Source organism: Urtica dioica, chromosome 2 (genome assembly GCF_054948205.1).
Source record: "Urtica dioica subsp. dioica isolate 48M chromosome 2, U.dioica_male_clone48M_v1_H2, whole genome shotgun sequence".
Classification (NCBI taxonomy): domain Eukaryota; kingdom Viridiplantae; phylum Streptophyta; class Magnoliopsida; order Rosales; family Urticaceae; genus Urtica; species Urtica dioica.
Window position 1 is genome coordinate 31,825,206 of NC_142757.1, and position 24,795 is coordinate 31,850,000.

Sequence of the window (24,795 nt, forward strand, 5' to 3'; positions counted from 1 at the left end):
TCTGCAATTTAAAAAAAAAACACATATATAACCAACCAGGTCTATCCTATTAACATACTAAATACTAAACCGAGCCTCTGTGGCTCGGTCGCAATAAATTTTCAATAATTACATTAAATGTAACATGTTACTAATCATTTTAAAATATATTAGTAATTAATCTAACTACATATGATACTTATTAACTAATTAACAAACGAATATCCATTTCAATATTCCAATTCAACTTTCTAATTTCAACATATAACAATTTAATTCAACATTCCAATTTCAACATTTATTCATTTTAATTTCAACCATTTAACTCAATATTCTAATTTAAACATATATCCATTTCAAATTCAATTTCAATACTAATTAATTAATTAACTAAACATATTACTATTTTCATATATATTACTAATTAATTTCAATCCATTTCAAAATTATTAATTAACTAAACATTTATCCACTTCAAACACATAATTTCAATCCATTTCTAATCTAACATATTACTATTTTCATATATATTACTAATTAATTTCAATCCATTTCAAAATTACTAATTAACTAAACATTTATCCATTTCAAACACATAATTTCAATCCATTTCTAATCTAACCTTTTCCGAGGCGACGACGAGGCGACGAGCTAAACGCGAGGCCGGGGCTATTTGGGCAGCAGCGGGTGGGCCGAGGGCTGTTAGGGTGGCAGCGGGTACGGGGGGACGACCGGGCTGAGCCGAGGTGGTCACGACGGCGGGGGACGATCTGCAGAGCTGAGCCGAGGTGGTCACGGCGGCGGGGGACGATCTGCAGGGCTGAGCCGAGGTGGTCACGTCGGCGGGAGAAAGACAGAAATAAGAGAGAGAGAGAGAGAGAGAGAGAGAGAGAGAGAGAGACGTACGTCACGGTGCCGGGGAGGTCACGGCGGCAGAGAGGCGCACGGGTGGCGGGGAGGTCACGGGCGGCGCGGGGAGGTCACGGGCGGCGAGGGACGACCGGGCTGAGCCGAGGTGGTCATGGTCAGCGCGGGTCTGGTCGGAGAGAATGAGATTGAGAGAGAGAGGGTGAGACAAAGAGAGAGAGAGAGAGAGAGAGAGAGAGAGAGAGAGAGAGGCGTACCTTGGAGGACGGCGAGATTCACGGCGGAGGAGACGCAAGTCGCCGGAGGTTCACGGCCGAGTGGAGGCTGGTCGGAGAGAGAGAAAGAGTGAGATTGAGAGAGATAGTTTTGAAAACTCGGGTAAAGAAGAAGGAGTCTCGGGTACTTATATTACCCTAAAACTATTGGGTGCGACATTGTCGCACCTAATAGTCGTATTAGGTGCGACATGCCGCACCTAGTGTCGCACCGGATATGAAATCCGAAACCCAAAAAATTTCGGGGGAATATGGCTGACAACTTTAAATTTTAAAACTATTGGGTGCGACAAAGTCGCACCGAATGGCATTAGGTGCGACATTATCATAGTAGGTGCTACAGTGTCGCACCGGATACCACTAAACATCGACGAAATTTTAAGTCATCTGGCGGAGTATCAGGTGCGACATGTCGCACCTAATATGAGCTTAGGTGCGACATTTAGGTGCGACATGTCGCACCTAATACCCTTCCGCAACCAATATGTTAATTTGTAGTAGTGTAATGTGTCTTGTATTGTGAATTGTTGTTGACATACACTCATTTGTCCCATTTCATCATTTCAAATTGATGGGACAGAGTGTTAAGTAGTCTAGAACAAATGAACATAGGTGAATGAGATTTACTGTCATGTCGTCCGGCATGTCGTTTTCCCCTCTAACTTCTCCTTAATGTGGGGATTTATTGATAACACATGTATTGGGATTGTTAGTCCTCCCAAATCCACTCATTTAACAGTTTAAAAGCAAGTCTATGAGGACCAAACGAGATCAAAGGATCGAAAAAGAGCATGTTCCACGTAATTGGCTCGGATTTTTTGACTTCTCGGTCACGAAATTCTGAGATTCGTGATGTATCTGTCACGAAATTGGATACATTAATGGAATTTAATGAGAAATCTCTCTTTCGAGTAACGAAAAATGGGGATTTCATGAATTTTCTGTCACGAAACATTGGGATTCGTGAGGAAAGAATGTATCTTGTATATTGTGAAGTGTTGTTGACATACATTAATTTGTACAATTTCATTATTTCAAATGGGAAAAGAATGTCAAGTAATCTAAACATATGATTATAAGTTAATGAGTTTAACGTCATGTCGTCCGACATATCGTTTCTCCTCTAACTTATCTTTAATGTGAGAATTTATTGATAATTAATGTATTAGCGTTGTTAGTCCTCCAAATCAACTCATTTAACAATGTAGAAGAAAGTTTATGAGGACCGAACGAGTTCAAAGGAGCAAAAGAGAGCACGTTTCACGTAATTGACTGGGAATTCGGGACGTATTTGTCACGAAAAAATGGAAATTCGTGACTTCTATGTCATGAAAAATTAGAATTTTGTGACTTCTATATCACGAAATATTGGGATGTCATGACTTATTTGTCACAAAAAATTGGGATTTCGTGACCTTTCTGTCACGAAACATTGGGATTTCGTGACGTAGCTGTCACGAAAAAAACCCTTCAAGTCACGAAACAGTACGTTTTCATGACATTTCGTACATAAGTCACGAAAACGACCCCAATTTTGTGAAATAATCTTTCTTTCGCTGTTTTTATTTCATTTGTGACGTAAATACATGCTTCCAGACTGTTCAATGTGTGAATTTTAGAATAATCAACCCTATAATATATGATATTAATCGAACTTAAGATTAAAGAGAAGTTTGATGCATTTAAATGATTCGCTTGGATCACGAGACAACGACATGTAGTAATTTTTATAACGTTTTAAATACCTAAATTACAAAGTTTGTGAGTTTAGACTATATCTTATTATGTAAATTTTAAAATGATAACATTAGACGAATAAATGTTTGAACAAAACTTTGTAAGACATAAGATCATGATCTTCTATGTAGAAGCTGACTTACAATGTTTTTATTTTTGTTTTAATTTTTTTTATAACAACCACTGGTCTCCTATAAAGTACTTAATGAATAAACAAATGATTTTTTTTCCTAAATTCCCTAAAGGAGCCCCATTTCGTGACTCTGAAGTCACGAAACAATTCTATTTCGTGACTATAATAGACTTGTTTCGTGACAGAGTTCTCGCGTTTCGTGACCAAAGTTGCCATGAAAGTCTCAAATTTCGTGACACAAAAGTCACAAAATTCCCAAATTTCGTGACGAATGTCTAGAATTTTGTGACACAACTGTCACGAAAGTCCAAAATTTCGTGACACATAAGTCACGAAAACGACCCCAATTTTGATAAACAAGCTCACTTTCGCTGCTTTTATTTCATTTGTGACGTAAATACATGTGTTTAGACTATATGATATTCTTTAAATTTTAAAATGAAAACATTATCTCATCATCCATGTGTATTCATGGATTATTAGTTCAAAAGTTTCTTTGTTATTTTATTATTTTAATTCCCAACGCCACTCTTCTACCACTTTGAAAACAACTATTTTCGGGTAAATTTGTACTTAAATATTTAAAGTACAAAGAAGTCATAAAAATTTGACAAAAATGTCACGAAATACATTTGTTTCGTGATAAACATATCACAAAAATTGGACTTCGGTGACTTTTTGGTCACGAAAGATTGAACTTTCATGACCACTTGATCACGAAAATAATGTATTTCGTGACCACTTGGTCACAAATATAATACATTTTCGTTTGAAATAATCTGTTCCTTTGACATATATTTGCTTATGGACTAGTAGTCCATTGAAGGTTGGATTAACTTTCAATAGAATAATACATCAAAGTATCCATTAATTTTGGATGAATTTTAAAAAAAAATTCAAAATTTAGTGACAATTTTGTCACGAACGTGCTAAATTTCGTGAGTATATAGTCACGAACGTTCTTACTTTTGTGACTATATAGTCACGAAAGTGCTTACTTTTGTAACAGGAAATTCATGAAATCCCCATTTTTCGTGACAGAAAAGTCACAAAATCCCCATTTTCCGTGACAGGAAAGTCACGAATCCATTTGTTTAGTGACAGTAAAGTCACAAAATTTTATTGTTTCGTGTTATTATTTATTAAAAACTAATTTCATAAAAATAAAAAATGTGTTTAATTTATTAATTATTTATGTGTGTACTTTATTATTTTCATGGAAGTTAAATCAAACTAATTTCATAAAAATAAAAAAAAAGTGTCTATTTTATTAATTATTTATGTGTATTTTATTATAACATATGAGGACAAAGAATAGAGAGAGAGAGAGGGGTGGGTGAGAGTGGGGTCCATGAGATATTGACATTTACAAAAAGTAAATAAATAAGGATATAATGGTAATTACATAAATGAAAAAAGTGTCAGAGGTCATATTTGTGACCTTTTGAAAAAAAAGTCCAAAAAAGTCAAAACACTTTTTTTTACTCCTATTTAGGGCAATTTCCCTAAGAAATAATAGAATAGCAAACCAGTAAAACCATAGAAACTTATTATGGGCTTGCCCCATGTCTTCGGATGAGTTCAGCCTACTTGATTCTTTCGAAGCAGCAAGGAATGCCACATCACAAAGAGACCATGCCGTCCGCCACAAGACCCGAACTCGCTTAACAAGTCTTCACTCACCGTTCAACCAACATGTAAGACGTGTCATGACAACAAGAGATCACCGACAAAGTGAATGACAAGTGTCCCCGAAGAATGCTCAACTCGACCCTCTATAAGCTCATATTTTCTCAGCTGCACGCACTTTTTCATACATTCTCTCAAATGTATTCTATGAGTTTTACTTTTCTTACTTATAAAATTGTTGATTACGACCTTGGTTATCGAGATCACCCAACAATTAAAACTGTTATTATTTTCGAATTATTTCTTCTATTTCTATCACGATTTCGATTCACATATTTAATTAAATCTCAAGCTTATCTTATATTCTTATACGAAGAATTCTTTAGTTCCACATATATATTAAATAAAAATAAGGCATAATCCATTAATTGCTCGTAATTGTTGAGGCCGGATTTTGGCATCGACATGGACCATTTCAAATTTTTATCATGAACGAAGTTAACAAAATCTCATGTTAGAGGGTTCATTCTTCTTAAAGTGCTCTTGAATATGACATCGGCCGAACTGTCATTATCGATCAGGATCCTAGCCACGAAATTTGATACGTTAGGGAATCATCGTGAGGTCCGATTACGTTTCTCGCTTCACTTTATAAGAAGGTGATCGAAGTGTCACTTTGATAGGTGCATGTCGTACGTAGAAAACTCCTACCATCCCGACTAAATTCGAGCTTGTACTTGAGTAGTTTTAAGGTTTTTTGTGTGTTTTGATGGCTTTCAGGTCAAGATGGGATTCTTATCATACTCTGAGCAAATCTGTACAAAACGAGGCATTCGGGAACGAAAACGAGTCAAAAAAACGAAGGAGGAGTAAAGGGACAGGGAAACCTCGCGCCGCGAGGTTTGCAAATCCATCCCTAGTTGATCTCCGAGCGTCTTGAGGTATTTTTAGTTATGGTGTGGTGTTCTATGTTTATTTGGAGAGATTGGTTGTAGTTGAGTCGAAGTTTGGGAGGATATGGGAAAGAAAGACTAAGGAAGTGAGATGTTCTCAAAAGGCATAATCCAAGGCCGAGAACATTGGAAAATGAGTGAGAGAAGGAATGAGAGGGCGGTGTTTTGGTGAGGATGGAGTCGCTAAGGTTAATGTCAAAGCCACTAAAAATTATTTTCCGTACCCGAACCTAAGCCTAAACATTACAAGCCTTTAAGACCTATTGATGAGCTAGGAATGACGTGCGCGCATTAGTGGAGATCAAGGGTGAAGAGAGGGCTTATGGTGTGTCAAATCGAATAAATTCTCATACAAATGAATCGATTGTGTGGTTGCTTAACAGGATAGGAAGGGCTACAAGACTTGGGAATTGAAAGCTAATCGAGGCAAAAGAACTTGCAAACGGCTTGAGCTAACACGAACTTGTATGGATTCTTTTACACTTGGTAGTTGACTTAGAGTTTAAAACCATGAATTTATGTGTCGATGTAAGTCTAGAGGTTGAAGTTGAGGCAAATATGAGTCAGTTATTCTACTTAAAGCATTGAGATTTACCATTTTAGTGCGGGTAACTTCTTTTGTGTGTTTTATGTTGTGTTTATTGTTTTGTCACTTGAGGACAAGCAACAGTTTAAGTTTGGGGGTATTTGATAGGTGCGTATCGTACGTAGAAAACTCATATCATCCCGACTAAATCCAAGCTTGTTCTTGAGTAGCTTTAAGGTTTTTTGTGTGTTTTGAGGGCTTTCAAGTCAAGATGGGATTCTTATCATACTCTGGGCAAATCTGTACAAAACGAGGCAGGGAACGAAAACGAGTAAAAAAACGAAGGAGTAAAAGGACAGGGAAACCTCGCGCCGCGTGGTCGATATCGCGCGCCGCGAGGTTTGCGGATCCATCCCCAGTTGATTTCCGAGTGTCTTGTGCGTTCCGCGAGATTGTGGAAATTTCTACTTCGCACCACAAGGTAAAGAAATTTGGACGCCGAAAATCCCCGAGCGTGTTGCGCGGAACGCTAAGTCCCAAAAATGTCTACCTCGCACTGCGACCCTACCACCGCGCGCCGCGAGGTGCGCCGAGGCAAAAATAGGAAACACGGATTTTGAGTCGATCTGAGCCGTTGATCATATTTAATTACCCAGACTGTTCCGAAAAGTAGGGAAAAATCCCAGAATTTTGTCGTAGGCCTATAAATACACCTTTTAACCTCTTGTTTAAGGATCTTAGTCTTTGTTTTATTGCTTTTACTTAGTGTTTGGGAGAGATAGAGAAAAACATGAGGGTCGTTCTTCATCAATTCGAGTCAATTACAGTTTTCATCTTCTCCTTTACTCTTGAAGTCCCGTATTTTAATTTACAATTGAGTTTTTAATTATAGTTTCTTCTTCTTCTTCTTCTTCTTCTTCTTCTTCTTCTTCTTCTTCTTCTTCTTCTTCTCTTGTTATCTTTTTTTTTTCTCGCTACGCCACGAACTAATTCCATTAAGGACTATGGCGTAGCGGGTTTAGGATTCGATGACGGATATGATTTAATATATTGAAATTCAATTTTCATTCTCTATTACTTTGCTTAATTCAAATCCGTTTTAATGCTTGATCGAGATTAGCTACCTTGTTCATGATTTTGTACTTCAACTTGATGCTTGAGAAAGATTAGGTTGTTAGTGTTTTGGTTTGAATTACTATGATGCACTCCTAGGCTAGAGATAGCTAGGTTGTAATAGAATCGTGTGAATGCTCTTAATATCAATGCATGTTTTTGTTAGGAATTGAGATCGAGAGAAGATTTTCCTAATTTTGACATAGGTTGTTAGATGCTCGAGAGAGATTTAGCAATATTTTTTTGTGAGTATGATTAGCAAAGAGTTAGAGAGTTGGTTATTGATTGTGCGTGAAACTCGTGTATCCAAACCGTTGAAAGAACCCGTGAAGCCTTGGTCCTTAGCCTCTCTTTCTGCTTATAACCGTTATTTTAGTGTTTTGTTATTTCATTTTTTAGAACTTGTCAACAATTTATGACATCTTTCCATCTCCTCTATAAGTTCAATTCGTGCTAGTTGATTTGTTTGTTAATTAAGCTTTGTTCTCGTGGGATCGACACTCGTACTTGATCCACTATATTACTTGAGCGACACGTGCACTTGCGAGCGTAAAAATCGCAACACACTTTGACCGCCAAGGTTAGCCAAGCGAGGTTCGTTCTTCGTATGGTGCTGATGTGCCTTGATTGAGTCAAAAAACCGTTCTCGCTATTTTCGCGGGAGCCATTTAGCGTAAAAAATTCATAGCCTAAAAGTGATACTAGAGGCGATAAGTCGCATCTAATTGTGTTCCTTTTATTTTTAGAAGCGATTAACCATTAAAAGCGAAACTTTAGAAGCGACATTGTCGTTTTTAATGTCACTTCTTAAAGTAGAATAGAAGCGACATTTTATCTTTTAAAAGCGACATATAGAAGTGACATTTTATCTTTTAAAACGATATATGTCGCTTCTAAAAGCTTTTTTTTATAGTTGACTAAATTGTAAATTCAACGTTTCAAGTGACCTAATCAATAATTTTTTTTTTCTTTCTTTTTTTTTCTTTGGAGATTCGTAGTGTTTAAAAACAACTTCCCTTTCACTTGTAACTTTCATTGTACCCGGCATAAATCAACTCGCTATGATAAGTCTTCTTAAACAAATTTCGTGACATTTATCTTTCAAAACCATACACATTATTTTATCAAATATTTTTTTTATAATTACCCTTTTAGACCGTGACATATTTATGGAGAAGAAAAGATGAAAAGAACATAAAAATATTTTGGAAAGTAAATGATCCAACAATCAAATCATTTATTAAACAATGTAAGACACTAAAGTAAGAAAAAGGCATAGCATCCGAAAGGCTTGAATATGCGGATACTTTTAGACATGCATCATTGTAATTATAAATATGAATAAAAAAACCTCGAGATTCATTTGGGAATACATTGATCAATAATGACAGGGAATACATTGTTCTAAGATAAAATGCTTCCATAATAAGTTTCTCTTCTCCCAAATCATAGTCGTCATTCTGTCTCTTAAATAAAATCAAGACTTGAATTTTTAATTTTTGGTATCATCGCTTCTTCCGAAAGAATTATACTTCAATGGTCTCGATCAATGAAGTACTCTCGACTTAAAGAAATGTACTATTTATCTTTATTTTATTTTTCATATTTTTTTTGTTTTGTTTTTGCTTTTGATTAAGTTTCAATAATTCAGACTTATTAGATCTGATGTTTGTACCGCTCGATCTTAAACCGGAGTGAGTTTGAATTTAATCTCAGATCTAAGATATGGTTTCTTTTGGGCGTGAATCTTAATCGGACAACAATCATAAAATCGCAATATGCAACAGGCGAAGACAGCCGTTTTCACTCGTGATTTGTATAATGATTGGCTACTTGCATAGACGGTTAAGTCAAAGATTTTTATTTATTTATTTATGAATGTCTGTGGTTCACATTTCATCTTCTTCATATAGAAGTTTTTGAATTTCTTTTGCGTTATTCTTATAATTAAAACCTTTGGATTTTATCAATATATTCTTTTGAGGAGTCTTTTATATATAATAAAAAAAAGACAAATTGTTTCCCATGTAGTTTATCTCTTTATAATCATTTTAATTGCTTGAAAAAATATATAATTGCATGAAACTGAACTAGTTAAAAGAAAATTCCACAACAAATCAGGAGAAAATGGCCACAATAAAAAAGTTTGAAGCAAATTATTTTGGGTTTGATATACTAGGTTGAAATATTATTTTAATGTTCAATTTCAATTAACACACACCCGTATAATCTAAATCATTAAAAATTAGAAAAAAAAAAAAAGAAACAATTTAATAAAAATGTATCTTTCTATTCAATTTTTTTTTTTTATATTCAATTTTGTAAAATTTACATTTTGAAAAATAGTGCTAGAAAAATATTAACGTTTCTTTAAAACAGAACATTACTAAAAAAAGATTTCTTTGGCCATATAGGAATTACTTCCTTCCGAGATTTTTCTCACAATGTATATATCACCATATTATTCCTCAAAAAAAATATATATATATTTGGTTACATGAATACCAGACCGTCGCTAATAATACATATATATATATATACATATATATATATATACATATATATATATATATATATGTATATATATATATATATCACCATATTAAAGTTGGTTACATGAATACCAGACCGTCGCTAATAATACGTAGTAACCCAATTAATGCGCAACAAATATTGTAAAATCAAGAAGTTATTACGTTTTTACCGTACATTTATTTTGCTAATCGATGTACATGAACAATGATGCATAAAATCCATCTAATGATTCCGCTCCAAATTTGTTCCCAATTTTCAATATCTAACTTTCCTTTTTCTTTTTCACCTCCAAAAGCCCCATCACTTTTCCTCACGTAAAGGAAACAAATAAAATGTTCACTCGCATCACATCTCTCGAATAAAATCATCAAGGGTAATATCGTCACTATGTATTCGTAAGATAGAAACCCGTATTTCAAATCAACTATTTTTTACACAACAATAAAATAGAAAAGGAAACATATACATTATAAATACAAAATTTGTCGCCACGACCTTCTCCGTGTTCGTTAAGAGTTTGAGAGAGAGAGAGAGAGAGAGGAAAACAGGGCAAAAGACAGATATTCATACTTATATATATATTATATGCACACATAAAATAACAACTGCGAGAGAAAATAATTTTGACTCCTCCTCTCGGTGGCCTTAGATTACGGGGAAGTTTTCATCTGCTTAAAAGAAAACCATATAAACCAAATTAAGCCAAAAACCTCAATTTTCTACCGAAACCGTTCGTCCTCGCTCGTTCTATCTCTCTCTCTTAAAAAAAAAACCTTTTTCTTTTCTTTCCCTCAATAAATAAATATACAAACGAAATACAGATTGTTTCTTTGTCGATTCTTTTTTTCTTTCCGGACCGGAAAATGTCTTCCGGCAGCGGAGCGGCGTCCGCAGGGGGCGGGGGAAGCCCGAGGTTGGCGGCGAGGAGGCGCGTCGTCGAAGAAGAGCTTTCTTTCCTGTCGTCGTCGGACGAGACGGCGGCGGCGGCGACGGTGAGTCTCCACCACCACCATCACCACCACCACTTCTCCCCGCTCCACCACCACCATCACCATCTCGTCCGGCCGGCGGGGCGGTACTACCCGGCGCTCCGGCGGAGGGTGTTCTCGCTCGTCCCCGACGCCTGGCTCGCCGGGATCGAGGACGCCGTCTCCCGGAAGAACCTCGGTCGCCGCGTCCTCGCCGCGCTGATGCTAATGGCAGTCATGTCGCTTTTCCTCAAGGTTTCGCTCGTCGGCAGACACGTCGAGGTCGTCGCGAACGACGGCGAGAGAGAGGACGCTCGTAACGGCCTCTTGATTCTCCAGACGTTTAAAGACGATTCTGCCCTCCTCGCTCAGCGAGCTGACTCCGAGCCTCAGACTTCCATGCCCAAGCGAGTTCTTGAGAGTTCCGTAAGTCAATTTACCAAAAAAAAAAAATTACATTCTAATCATCTTTGAAGTTTTAACTCGCTAATCTATGATTATTCATTGAATTTGGTTTTTAAAATATTTAAATGCCTTTTTTAGTGCTATATATCGGGGATTGTTATTTTTTTTTTTTAATTATGGTTGACTTTTGTTTTGTTGCTATTTTTGACGCGTAAAGGGAATATATGTGCATATAAAAGAAGTTTCTGGGACGGCGCTTGTACCAATAGAATGATTAGATATTTCTATTGTATTGTGATATTACATTCAAGGGTACAACTCCTTTTTCGTTTTTGGCCGTGTTGAACATATTTGTTAGACTTTGAATGGTCTTGATTTTTAAAAGTCGATCTTTCAATAAGACTGGGTTGGGTATTAATATTTGTCTTTTTCGTTTCCTTTTTGTCTAAAGTCGCCTGACATATGGATGAAACCGAACAGCGAGACTTTTACCCAGTGCATTGGCCGACCTAGGAATCGAATACGTACGTACATATTCTGTCACAAAGCTTGAGAGGAAGAAAAAAAAAATATTTCAACATGAATGTTAAATATCTTGATATTGAATATTCCTTTTGGACCTTGTATTGCCATAATCAGGAAAACCAGGCTCCAAAACAAATGGTTATCTTCTAGTTCACGCCAATGGTGGACTAAATCAGATGAGAACAGGGGTAAGTTATTTATTTATTTAGTGGGTTGGGTATATTATAATATGGGAAATAAACCGTTACCTAATTTCAAATTTCCTAATACATTTTTAATGTATAATGTAGATTTGTGATATGGTTGCGGTTGCAAAGATTATGAATGCCACGTTAGTACTTCCTTCGCTTGACCATGACTCATTTTGGACAGATCCCAGGTATGATATTTTAAAGCTTTTGAGGTGGTTAGATATTTTCAGATTTTTTTTTTTTTTTTTTTTTTTTATCTCGTATAAAACTCACTACAATCTCTTATAAACCTGCAGCGAATTCAAAGACATATTTGACTGGAGGCATTTCATGGAAACTTTGAGAGAGGACATTGACATAGTAGAGTATTTGCCTCTTCGCTACGCATCGACGAGGCCTCTTCTGAAGGCTCCGGTTTCATGGTCAAAGGTGAGAGAACCAAACAGAGTCTATTGTATCCATTTTAGTTCTCGCGTCATCTTTATTTTTTTCTACCATTCCGACTCATATATGGTCCGAAATGCAGGCTAGCTATTACAGAGGCGAGATGCTTCCATTGTTAAGGAAGCACAAAGTGATAAAGTTCACTCACACCGATTCTCGCCTCGCGAACAACAACCTCGCATCGTCGATTCAAAAGCTCAGGTGCCGCGCCAACTACGAAGCTCTGCGTTACTCGAAGGAGATTGAAGACCTCGGCAAGGTTTTGGTGGGTCGTCTGAGGAACCACAGCGAGCAATACGTTGCTTTGCATTTGAGGTATAATATAGTACCCAGTGAGTGGAATTTCGCAACGGTGTCTTAACGGCAACAACGCAGGTACGAGAAGGACATGCTAGCGTTCACGGGTTGCAGCCACAACCTGACGGCGGAGGAGTCGGAGGAGCTTCGGGAGATGCGATACAAGGTGAAGCACTGGAAGGAGAAGGATATCGAGAGCAAGGAGCGGAGGTTGCAAGGAGGGTGTCCCATGTCGCCGAGGGAGGCGGCCATGTTCCTCAAGGCCATGGGGTACCCTTCGACCACCACAATCTACATTGTCGCCGGAGAGATTTACGGCTCCAACAGCAAGGCCGCCTTCCGCGCCGAGTTCCCCAACGTCTACACTCATTCCACACTCGCCACCGACCACGAGTTGGGCCCCTTCATCCACTACCAGAACCGCCTCGCCGCCTTGGACTACATCTTGGCCCTCCACAGCGACGTCTTCGTCTACACCTACGACGGAAACATGGCCAAGGCCGTTCACGGCCACAGGAGGTTCGACGGATTCAAGAAGACTATCAACCCCGACAGGTTCCTATATAAATCATACTCACTCACGCTTGAATATATTTTATCGTTTTGGTTACCCGATTCTTATGGGCTTTTTTTTTTTTACTTCAGGCAGAGCTTTGTGAAATTGATTGACCAGCTGGATGAGGATGCGCTCTCGTGGGGCGAGTTTTCGGCGGAGGTTAAGGGCCTACATTCGGACCGGCTTGGAGCGCCGTATCCCAGGCTGCTTGGAGAGACGCCGAGGATGGAGGAGAACTTTTACGCGAATCCTTTTCCTGGTTGTATCTGTAACAAGTCTCGGGGGATTTCGACGGGGTTGAAATTTGAGCAGAGGCGGGTTTTGAGGACTTCGTTGCAAAGGTAGAGATTTTGTTTTGGATTAGCGGTTAAAAAGCAGATTGCTTTCTAGTGGCAACCAAGGCGGGCCTTTGCTCTCTTGCTGTAATGGAATAATTGCAGCCCCCTTGTGAGGCAGAAAGAGCTCAAGGTTTCATCCTGAGCTAACCAAAGAGGGAAGTTGAGCAATGGATAGGCATTTAGGAAAAAGGAGGGAAAAGTTGATTTTACATTTTGTGAAGATCAGTATAGTTTTTAGCAGTAGAGAGAGACGAGCCTTCTATTTTCAGATTCTGAAGGTTGATTCATTGATTCAATTAATTCTTTTCTATACAATTCATTTGTCAAAGCCTAATCACCACTCCTGGTCCTCGTATAATATTCACCAACTGATTCCTAATAGAAATCCTCTTTCTTTATCCTCTTCAATTGAGACTTGTTTATCTCTTCACTAATTTTTCATCTCTCTACATTTTGTAATGAAGAAATGTTCCTCATTTGAGTTATAAAATGGAACTAAATAGGCAGGGCCGCCCACATGGTAAGCAAAGTAAGCTAAGACTTGAGGCCCAAAAAAATTGCAAGAAAAAAATGCCTAAATTTTTTCATTTAATAGGGGCTTCCATATTGTGGCAAATCTGATGATTCTATTATTCCCATTCTCTTATTTGGGCGAGCGACTTTTGCTCTTCTTTCCAATGCCGTTACACATGGACTTTCCACCACCCTGAACGAAATTCTTTCTTTTTTTTTTTCTTTTTTTTTTCTTTTCTCTTGCTACAACGATTAATTCAAAGGAGAGGAGCTTCAAAAGATTAATCTTTAATGTAAACATTGATTAATAGAGTTTTATTTATTTATGTCATTTTCATAATCACCAAATTGTTTTTCTCTCATAATTAGTGAGAAATACATTGAATCACCAAGATGGGAAAAGCAAAGAAGAAAAAGACAATCTTGTCTTCAAGCAACTGTTATCTCTCTACCTTTATTATTTCAAGTGTTGATGTTTTAGGTTATTGCATTTAGTTTAGCTTTTTTTTTTTACTTGTTTTGTGTGATTTACTTTTTAGAACATACAAAAATTATGTCTTTTCGAAAATATATTTCCGGTTATAAAAAAAACTACAAAAATATATGAAGAATTGATTAACGCTCAAAAAGTATTTCTTGAAAAATTTATAATGAAAAAAGATCAAGTAACGAATGAAGAAGTGCATGGGTATGAAAATGGTAAAACGATGGTAGAAAAATCTAAAGATACAAAATGAAAAAAACATTGGTGATTGTAATGAAATTGAAATTGAAGAAGACGACAATGTTAAAAATAGCTGTTAAAAATTTATATTACTACTTTGAATTTTATATTTATTTATTTTTGTAAAGTCTCATTTTTCTGTTTCGCTTAATGCCTCGGCAACGATTGGACCGGCCTCATACTTTCTTTTCTTCCTTTGAGGGGATCCTCAACAAGTCGTAACTTCTCTATATGGAACTAAATAGAAAATTTTAGCAAGCTCACGAATGCCCGGTACAAATAGCAATCTACTTTGAGTACACCACTTTTGCACTTGACGGAAGTGGATAACGGAAGATAGCTTAAAAGATTTAGGGTCCATTGTACTACATCAAAAAATTATCAAAATGTAGAAGCTACAATCTTTATCTACACAACAAACACGAGTAAATTAAGGACTGTTTTTATCTAAGTACACCCTGTTTTGGCGTCTGTGTACCATATATAAAACTTATACTTGAGGACAACCGTAAATCCGGGTGAGAGAGCAGGTCATCAACGTCATTCCCCTGAGTGACAAAGATACCTGATATTCTCTCTCTCTCTCTCTCTCTCTCTCTCTCTCTCTCTATATATATATATATATACACACACATTATTAAATGTTCAAGTGACTTTGGTTTATGACTAATACGGAAGAAAAATTGAACTTTCATTGATATATTGATGTAAGCCACGGGTGTACATAAATCTATATAGAAAGGATAAAAACGTGAAATGTGGCTCGACCCCAGTCCTAATATACTTTATGGGGTCCTAATAACAACCAAACGAGAAGTAAGATTTATGGTGTCCTAATAGCAACCCAGCAACAAATAAGCAACACAGGAGATTTGCATTTTGAAATCGCCAAAATGTACACAAAGTTGTCAAGTATATATTTTTTTTTTTTACCACATGGAAGGAACATAAACCTGCTCTTTGAGATTCTGCGTAGCACTTTCAGTCGGAAACCCTCTCACACCCCCGATTGTCCACTGAGCTATAATCCCCGCTGCGACCGCGAACCGGAGATTCCGCTCAGTAACATCAAGGTCCTCGTACATCTCAGGGCATGTGGTGAGCTTCCTCATGATGGCAGCCACAACGGCGTCGCCAGAGCCGGTCCGATCGCATGTGAACGGTGTTATGAGAACGTCCTCGGTCCCGACCACGACCCCATCAAAGGACGGGGTGTAGAAATGGATCCTCAGAGTCCCATCGGTCACGAACAGAAACTTAAGGCCATCGTGCCACAATGGAGATATTTCTTCACGGCTGTAGTGGTAATAGTCCCTCCGATTCTTGGTCTGCTCATAATTTTCCGAGTAGTATTGTGGCCTGTAGTTCCTCTTCCTCTCGTAGTGGTCTTCGTCGAGGAGAAACTCGAGCTCTTGCTTAGTGACCTCGATGATGTCCGCCTCGTTCCAGGCTCTCTTGATTGCCTCCCACGTCTCCTCGCGCGATTTCCAGAGAGGCAGAGGGAGATTCGGGTCGAAGAACACGCGGCCACCAAATTTTTTGGAGTACGCAATTGCTTTGTAGAGGGTTTTTTCCATCGGCTGTGATGTTAGCACCTCGGAAGTAAAATGGAAAATTCTAGCCTGCATTGTCACATCAAAAACAAGTGCGATCTAAAATCAGAAACAAGTGCGATCTAAAATCAGCTTCCGGGATTGCATGGAAAAAATCAAGCGCAACGTTGAAGAGCATCTTGTCTGTCTTACCCTCGACTTCTTCCGCCCTGTTTTGCTCACAACATTGGCAGATGAGATAAGCCATAACTGTTTTTTGTGCTGACAATACTTGTTTATATCCTGATAGAGTGTAAAATAGTAATTGTGTTCGGAGGTTTAGTTGAAGATCTTAGCGCCAAGGTCGAGGCGAAACAGATTGCGTACGACCTTTTTGTCGCACAACAGTTTCATGTCTGCGGTGATCTGACCAAGGCCGTCGAGGAGCTTCGCGTAAGAAGTGACAATGGCATCGTTGTTGGAGCTGTAGAGCTCAAGGGCTACGAGGTTTCGAAAGAGCGCATCGTGGACATTTAATTGTGGGATCACCAGAAACCCCATCTTTGAATTTCACGTCAAGAGTCATGGACCACTTGTGTCTGGATTCTGATTCCAGAATCGTCAAGAGTCGTGGCTGAGAGCATAACTGGCTCGAGCTCATCACCGACTGTGTCTTGGTCAAATCGGTAGCTTCTTGTTCGCACAGCAAAGTAGTGATGCTCTAACCAAATCGAGAATGTGTACCGGTTCCTTAACGGAATCAGTGAAGAGAAACCAGGTCACCAACTTAGTGGTATCCCAAAAATCTCATCTGCCACTGTTGTGAGCAAAACAGGGCGGAAGAAGTCGAGGGTAAGACAGACAATGTTGCGCTTGATTTTTTGATCCATGCAATAAAAAAAAAGCATTACCTCTTTGAGGACGGCGAGATCCAATTCGGAGCGGCGGAGGGAGTCCTCGGGGGCGGGGTGGAGGACGTCGGCGAGCAGGCGGCCGCCGTCGAAGCGGAAGCGCACGCGAGAGCAAGCCGTCCTGCTGTCGGGCTGGAAGCGCACGGCACGGGTCTGGACCCTCTCGTGGTTCATGGCCAGAACGAGGTCGTCGGCGAAGTCGTCGTCCCCGACCTTGCCCATGAACGCCGCGCGGCCGCCCAGCCGCACGTGCGAGATCGCCACGTTCGACGGTGGGCCCCCCGGGGCACGCGCGAACTCCGGCGGGTCCCACTGGAGCATCTTCCACTGCGAGTAGATGTCCTGGTGCATCGGGTTATCGTGGACCCTCACCGTCGGCACGAACTCCCTCTGCGCCGCCCCGAAGCAGCACACCAGCGGTGGCTCCTCGTACGGCGTCGATCCCATTCCGTCGTCGTAATCCTCTAGCTCCGAATCCGAACCCGTATCCTCCGGGACTTTTCTCGAACTCTTTGTCTTCGTCTTCGTCTTCGTTGTCGTCGTCGTCGTCGACCCCTTCTTTCTACCACGTCGAGCGGGTTTCTTCGTCTCCACGGCTCCGTTCGCGACTCCACTGACGGAAGCTCTGGTCCGGACGTTGTGCGAGGGCTGTCGTAGCGCCAATGGTTTGCAATTTCTTTCGGCATTTGACGGTTCCGAGGCTGTGGGACACGATTCCCTTGATAATTTAAGGTGGGCAAAGGGAAAAAGTGGCGGTAGAAGGTGGAGGGAAGCCATGGATAGGGTTTTGGAGTATTACTTCAGGGTTTATCCATATCCTAGTTCTTTTACCCTTTGTTCTATCCCTAGCTAAGGATGAAAGAGTGTTTTTTATTTATTTTTTTTTTTTTTTGAGGGAAAGGATGAAAGAGATTTCAGCCAGCATGGTCCAACAAAAGTTTATTTTTTTATTTTTTTATTATTATTCAAATTTTAGAGAAACTGGAGAGGACCGAAAAAGTATGTGCAAACACCATTTTCGTGTCTAGAACCCGGTCGAAACCCGGTCAAACCGGACCAAATTCCTTCAGACTGGATCCCGTTGTGAGTATAAATAAGAATAAATCTCATTTTTTCCCCCTGAACTCGTACCTCGGTTACATTTTACCCCCTAGAATCGAAAATGTTGCAGAACTCAATTCAAAACTTAGACACGTGTTACAACTAGCCACTTTCCAACTCAGAACTCGGTTACATACTGTTCTGAAAGGGTATAAGCGTATTTTTACATATAATGAATACTTTTAATGTTTAAATATTATCAGATATATTAATTATTAGAATAATTATTAAATATTACAATTGTTTCAAAAATATAAATACTTTATTCAAAAATGAAAGAACAAATCCCGCGCACACACAAATCTAGGGGGGTTTGTTCTATCATCGCGAAAATGGTGAAACCTTCGACATCCAAATCTCCGGCGAAATCGAACCCTAGCAGCACTGGAGGAGGTTTTAGAATGAAGTCTCCGGCGCAGAAAAAAGAAAAAAACCGTGCCAGCGAAGTCTCCGACGGCATACTCGAAGAAAAAATCTCAGGCTCGGAGAAAAAAAACCCAAGTCTCCGACGAAAAGAAGAGCTGGTCGAAAGACAAATTCCTCAGAGAGCGCGTCGATCAATAATAGACCAGTATATGGAGAGAAACCTTTTTTATGTATGTTTGGATCTGTTTTTAGGGTTTGAAAAGTGTAGGGACCACATTGTGGTTTTGGTTGGAGTTATGTTTCGATTTCGTAAAGAATCTAAGTAGGGGCCACCATTGTTTTGTTGTTTCCTTAGTTTTGAGCGTTAGAAGCTTTAAATACAAAATAATGGGGGGACCAATGGTGGTTGTTGTCTGTTATTGGTTTTGTGTGCTTTTGAATTTGTTTAGTAGTTGTATTTTAATACTACTTTGGTTGATTTTAATTAAAAATTGTTTGATTATTGTTTCAGTTAAAGGGTCTGGTATGTTCACGTTCAAAGTTCACCATGAGGGTAGAGGGGAAGTGGTGAATGAGTGTTTGACCTACGTTGGTGGCCGGATTGACTACGTAGACCACGTAGACGTGGACAGACTGTCCTTGTTGGAGCTAGACAAGATTGTAGAGAAAAATCTTGGATACTCAGCGATTCCCATGTACTATCTAGAACTTATGGGGAGTTCTTTGCCCTGGACTGTGATATGAGCCTGTTTATAGCAGTGTCAAAGCTGTATGAGGAGTCTGAAGAATTGAATTTGTATGTTGATCACCCCGTACAAGATGTATCTGTTGTAGAAGAGCCTGGACTATTGCCCCCAATGCCTGCAATTGAAGAGTTTGAAGCTGAAGAGGAAGAACAAGTTCAAGACTTTGAAGTGGAAGAGCCTGAAGAAGTTGAAGAGGAAGAGCCTGGACAGAGTCAAGTCGTGGATGAGGCACAGAGTCAAGTTGAAGACCCTGAGCATGATGGAGACGTTGAAGTTCTTATCGAAGACCTGACTGAAGCTCAACCTGAATTGAGTCAGACTCAACCTGAAGACCTTATTCACAATGTAGACCTGACTTACCCTGAACTAGAATTGACTCAGACTCAAACTGAGTTGGGCCAAAATGAAGATGAGTTGGGCCAGACTGAAGTGGATTTGGGCCAGCCTGAAGCAGGGAGTGAACAAGATGACTTGGGCCAGAGTCAAGCAGATGACTTGGGCCAGAGTGAAGCAGAGGAGTTGGGCCAGAGTCAAGAAGATGACTTGGGCCAGAGTCAAGCAGAGGAGTTGGTCCAGAGTCAAGCAGATGACTTGGGCCAGAGTCAAGCAGAGGAGTTGGGCCAGAGTCAATGAGATGACTTGGGCCAGAGTGAAGCACATGAGTTGGGCCAGAGTCAAGCACATGACTTGGGACGTAATCAAGAGATTGAGGAGTGTCAAGACCATCTTGATGACCTTGAGCAAGACAGTGGGTTTGAGAACAGTGAAGACGAAGTTGAAGTCAATGGCGTTGCTATGGACCGTGGTCTAGGATTAAAGGGCAAAGGAAAGCTACCTCTTACTGATGATGAAGCCAGTTCTAACGAGGACAGTGACTATAACGAGGAGGAAAACATTATGCTGGAAGATGAGTCGTCTAGTGAAGATGAGCCTGAGCCTAAGCCTACTAAATTGTCCAGGAAAATTCTCCCCAAGTTTCAAGAATTCCGTGAAGACATTGACATGGCAGACCCCAAGTTTAAGTTGGGCATGGTATTTTCAAGTGGGGCAGTCTTCAAAAATGCCATAAGGGAGTATTCTATCAAGGCAGGCAAAGAGCTGAAGTTCAAAGTGAATGATCGACAAGTTGTTATGGCTTTTATTGGCAATGTATCAGATTTGTGGCTTTGACAATTTTTATGCCTTTTTATTCATTACTAAGGTATCAGATTTTTTGTCAATGTTAAACTAAAACCAAACTTCAGACCAAGCTAGAAAATACCACATTCCATTACAAAATACCAATTTACATTACAAAATACCAATTACAAACTTTAGACCAAACTTCAACTATCATAATCCCCAAAACATTACAACATAACTTCACAATTACATCAGTCTCACTTAACACACTTAATAAACAACCACAATCAATTCAAAACATATACTTATTTGAAACAGATGACATAAACAAGAGCAAGAATGATGAGAACCATATAAAACTTGATCTTTTGTGCTTCTGTAGTTATCTTCTCCCTCAGTCTATTCAGCTCGTCTTCGTCTCCGCCATAACCATAATTCTTTGACACTTCAACTTGTTTCAAAGCCATTTCAAGATTGTTAATCCTTTTAAGTAAACCAGGAATTATTTGAACTGACATTTTACACATCTCAGGATTAACCCAAAACACCCATAAAAACAAGGACACGAAATCAGTAACACAAAACAACAACGAACACGATAATAGGGAAAATACCAATTACCTTGTATCTTGAACACCCATAAAAACGCCGACCAGGATGATCACCTTTCCACGCCGTCTGTAGAACACACGCCATCTTGCATCGACACCGCGGCCTCTGCTTGTCATCGGAATGGCGTCGCTCCGTCAGAGAGATTACTCTTGGAAGACGACGCCATTGACGAACAGCGGATTAGATTAGGGTTTTGTTTCGGGAACAAGGTTTTTTTCGCGATCTAGGGTTCAACCAAATCGCGATTGAGTTTCGCTTTGGTATTTTCGATTTAAGTTCTTTCTTCTATTTATTATTCGAGCTTATTTCATTTAGATTTTAGTTTTCAATTTCTTTTTCACTTCAAATAAACTAAGTTAGGGGTAAAATCATAATTCCATCAATAAAGCCTTTAAAATCATGCCACATCATCAAAACGTTATAATTTAACGTCCAAATACTGACGGAAGTGGCTAGTTGTAACACGTGTCTAAGTTCTGAGTTGTGTTCTGCAACATTTCCGAGTCCAGGGGGTGAAATGTAACCGAGGTACGAGTCCAGGGGGCAAAAATGGGATTTATTCTATAAATAATTTGGGCTTGATTTCGGGGAAACCTAGCTTCCCAAGTAAAAAATTGACGAAACCATCTCCTTTCGATTTTCATTTTCTTTAGCCTGAGTTTTCTCAAATCCCACCATCATCTCGCAATTTACGTCATCGTCACTGCGCTTCCCGACGGATCCCGTTCTTCGCAGCCTGAGTTTGTCCATTTTTCAGGGTTTCCGAGAGGTAAGTGACGAGGGTTTCTTAGATTTGGGGATTTTTTTTTTCAAAATTTTGTGTTTTAATTCTAGAATATGATGATGAATTGATGATTATTCTCATGATTATGTTGAATTTAAATTAATTTGGCGATGATTTGATGATTGTGATGGTGATTATGCTGAATTAAAATTAATTTGATGATAAATTGATGATTGTGATCAGGATTGTGTTGAATTAAAATTAATTTGATGATTATTCTCATGATTATGTTGAATTCAAATTACTTTGGGGATGAATTGATGATTGTGATGGTGATTATGTTGAATTAAAATTAATTTGATGATGAATTGATGATTGTGATCATGATTATGTTAAATTTAAATTAATTTAATGATTATTGTCATGATTATGTTGAATTTTAATTAATTTGATGATTATTTGATGATTGTGATGGTGATTTGTGAATATGTGGAATTGAAATGATTGTGATGATGAAGTATGGCGTCCAATCCGGCACGGAAGTATTGCGACCTCGTCGAAGGACGAGCAAGTGCAAGCAAATGCAAGTTTTGCGGGCACATCATGGGCGGTGGTGGAATCACTCGTGTGAAGAACCACTAGACGAACGTGGACAAGACAAAAGGCGTGAAGTTGTGCGACAAGGTTCCCCCTAGACAAATGCGAGAGTTACTCTATGGGAACTCTCAAAAGAAGAAGTAATGTAAGAGTTTGGGTGAGTCGATACGAGACGACCTCCGAAAAAGTCTAAGGGAAGACGAGACTCTGACGAAGATGTAGACGAAGAGAATGAACTCTGTCGGGTAAAGAGGAGGTCCCGAGAAGCACAAGCAGCTGAACAATGGGGGAAAGAACATGAAGTTCCCGATGGATCTTCTGGGTCTCCCGAGCTAAGAAGATATGCTACAGCGCACCGTCGTTGTACCAAAGCGATAGTGCGCGCCAGAGGAGGGTGGATGAATCGCACCCCGATATCAAGAAGATGTTGGCCAAAGCCATCGGCCGATTCTTCATTCACTCGCAAGCTGCCGTAAATAAGACGCTTGACCATCACTTCATGAACATTTTCATGTTTCCGGTGAAATCGGTAAGTAAAAATATTTATTCTCGCTTTTACAAGTATAAATTGCAATCTTGTATATTTGCTATATTGATCTTGTTTAAATGTAGGACCGAATGTCCCGGTGCCCAGCCCGAAAGACACTCACGGCTGGATCTTCGACGAGGAGGTAGAAGACATGCGAGCTTATGTCGAAGAACAAAAGGTCAAGTGGCAGATGTACGAATGCACCATCATGGCAGATGGTTGGACCGAACCCACGAGATTAAGCATCATAAATCTTATGGTTTATTATGGTGGATTGGCCGTCTTCCTGAAGTCAATTGACGCGTCCGACAAGATCAAGAGTACGGAGTACCTAATCGGGATACTCTTTGAGGTGATTGAACAAGTGGGACCTACTAACGTCGTACAGATCGTCACCGATAACGGGTCCAACTACAAGTTTACTAGGGAAGAAACTGATGAGAAAGTACATTGGATGCCATGCGATGCATATTGCCTAGATCTGATGTTCGAAGATATTGGGAAGAGGCCAAGTGACGACAACGTGGTGAAATTCATCTACAATCACGACTCCATGTTGTCAAGTTGAGAGAGACTAATACAGGTGAAATTATGAGACCTGGGGCAACAAGGTTCACTACCAACTACTTGGCTCTAAGAAGTCTCTGAGCCAAAAGATCACCTCTCAGAAACCTCTTCACCTCTCAATGGTGGGAGGATTTGAGGTTGTCGTCCTCTCGAGATGGGAAATGGGTTTCTGAGAACGCTTTACAAACCCGTTTTTGGCAAAGGAGTCGACGACGTGTGTGCCATATTTGAGCCCATGTACACGTGTTTACGACTAATGAACTCGAAAGTGCATCCGACCATGTGGTTGTTGTACTATGTGTTCAATGAGATGCGGAAACGGTTAGAATCACTTCACGAACGTCGCTGGATCGTAGACATCATCGACAACCGGTGGAACAACCAATTAGGCCACCCGTTACATGAAGCAGATAACATCTTTTTTTAAATTTTAATATTATAATTATGTCCCTAACATTATGTTAAATTATGTGCAACTTTCTTCCTTAATCCAAACTTGTAATACAACAGGGAAATCCATAAGGATAGTACCCATATGGTTAGTGACCAAGGTGTTCGACAATCTACACCCCGACGGAGATTCATCGACGTTGGCAAGTGAGTTGTTGTCATTTCGAGACATGCGAGATAACTTTGGACATAAAAGTTATTCATGTTTTATTCACTTATTAACTACATTCGTATTGATTGCAGCTACGTGGTGGGAACTATACGGGAATCATACACCTACGTTGCAGAAGCTGCCAAGGCGAATCCTATCGCAAACAGCTTCCTCATCTGCTTGTGAGAGGAACTAGAGTACGTTCGCTTTGATCCACACAAAGCAAAGGAACCGCTTAGTGCACTCATCGCTCGACAAGCTTGTCTTTGCAAGCTACAACATGAAGTTGAGCTTGAGAGACAAAAGAACAAGGTATGCGGACGAAATGGAATCTCTTGATCCTCTTGATATCATTGAAAGGGCTTTCAATAAGTCAGGCGTGGATGATGAGGGCGACGATGAGCTTTATCGTTGGATCGATCTGGTCCACATGGATGGTGCTGACAACTTGCTCAATCCTTTGGCGGAATCTCATGCTCGGGTAGAAGGAATAAACGTCAAACAAGTTTTGAGTAAGGAGGTCGGAGTTGATACCCGTGATCATGATTCCGGTAATAGCGGTAATGACTGCATTTACTCTCGACTTTATTGTTTCAAAGCTTATGGTTCGAATGATTATGTGTCGCAGAGGCAGGTGGTCATGGAGACCATCAATATAGAAGTGGTGGGTCGTCACACG

At 39.5% G+C, this 24,795-nt stretch overlaps 3 protein-coding genes across 3 annotated transcripts; 2 read left to right on the top strand and 1 right to left on the bottom strand.

Moving 5' to 3' along the window:
• Nucleotides 1-10,203: 10,203 nt before the first annotated feature.
• LOC149404364 (O-fucosyltransferase family protein) lies at nucleotides 10,204-13,782 on the top strand. The gene is made up of 8 exons (XM_089605571.1): nucleotides 10,204-11,141; nucleotides 11,572-11,644; nucleotides 11,760-11,833; nucleotides 11,936-12,024; nucleotides 12,133-12,265; nucleotides 12,363-12,595; nucleotides 12,656-13,132; nucleotides 13,223-13,782. Exons 1-8 carry the CDS (start codon nucleotides 10,611-10,613, stop codon nucleotides 13,476-13,478), a joined length of 1,866 nt encoding a protein of 621 aa, XP_089461697.1. The 5' UTR covers nucleotides 10,204-10,610; the 3' UTR covers nucleotides 13,479-13,782.
• A 1,596-nt stretch (nucleotides 13,783-15,378) lies between these two features.
• On the bottom strand, nucleotides 15,379-18,034 carry FLN1 (fructokinase-like 1). Its single transcript, XM_089607069.1, has 2 exons — nucleotides 17,152-18,034; nucleotides 15,379-16,330 (listed from the first exon to the last, which is right to left on the bottom strand). Exons 1-2 carry the CDS (start codon nucleotides 17,926-17,928, stop codon nucleotides 15,638-15,640), a joined length of 1,470 nt encoding a protein of 489 aa, XP_089463195.1. The 5' UTR covers nucleotides 17,929-18,034; the 3' UTR covers nucleotides 15,379-15,637.
• A 4,307-nt stretch (nucleotides 18,035-22,341) lies between these two features.
• Nucleotides 22,342-24,312, top strand: LOC149404366 (uncharacterized). The gene is made up of 4 exons (XM_089607501.1): nucleotides 22,342-22,447; nucleotides 23,032-23,511; nucleotides 24,026-24,112; nucleotides 24,209-24,312. The coding sequence occupies exons 1-4, from the start codon at nucleotides 22,342-22,344 to the stop codon at nucleotides 24,310-24,312; spliced, it is 777 nt and encodes a 258-aa protein (XP_089463627.1).
• The last annotated feature ends 483 nt before the right edge of the window (nucleotides 24,313-24,795 follow it).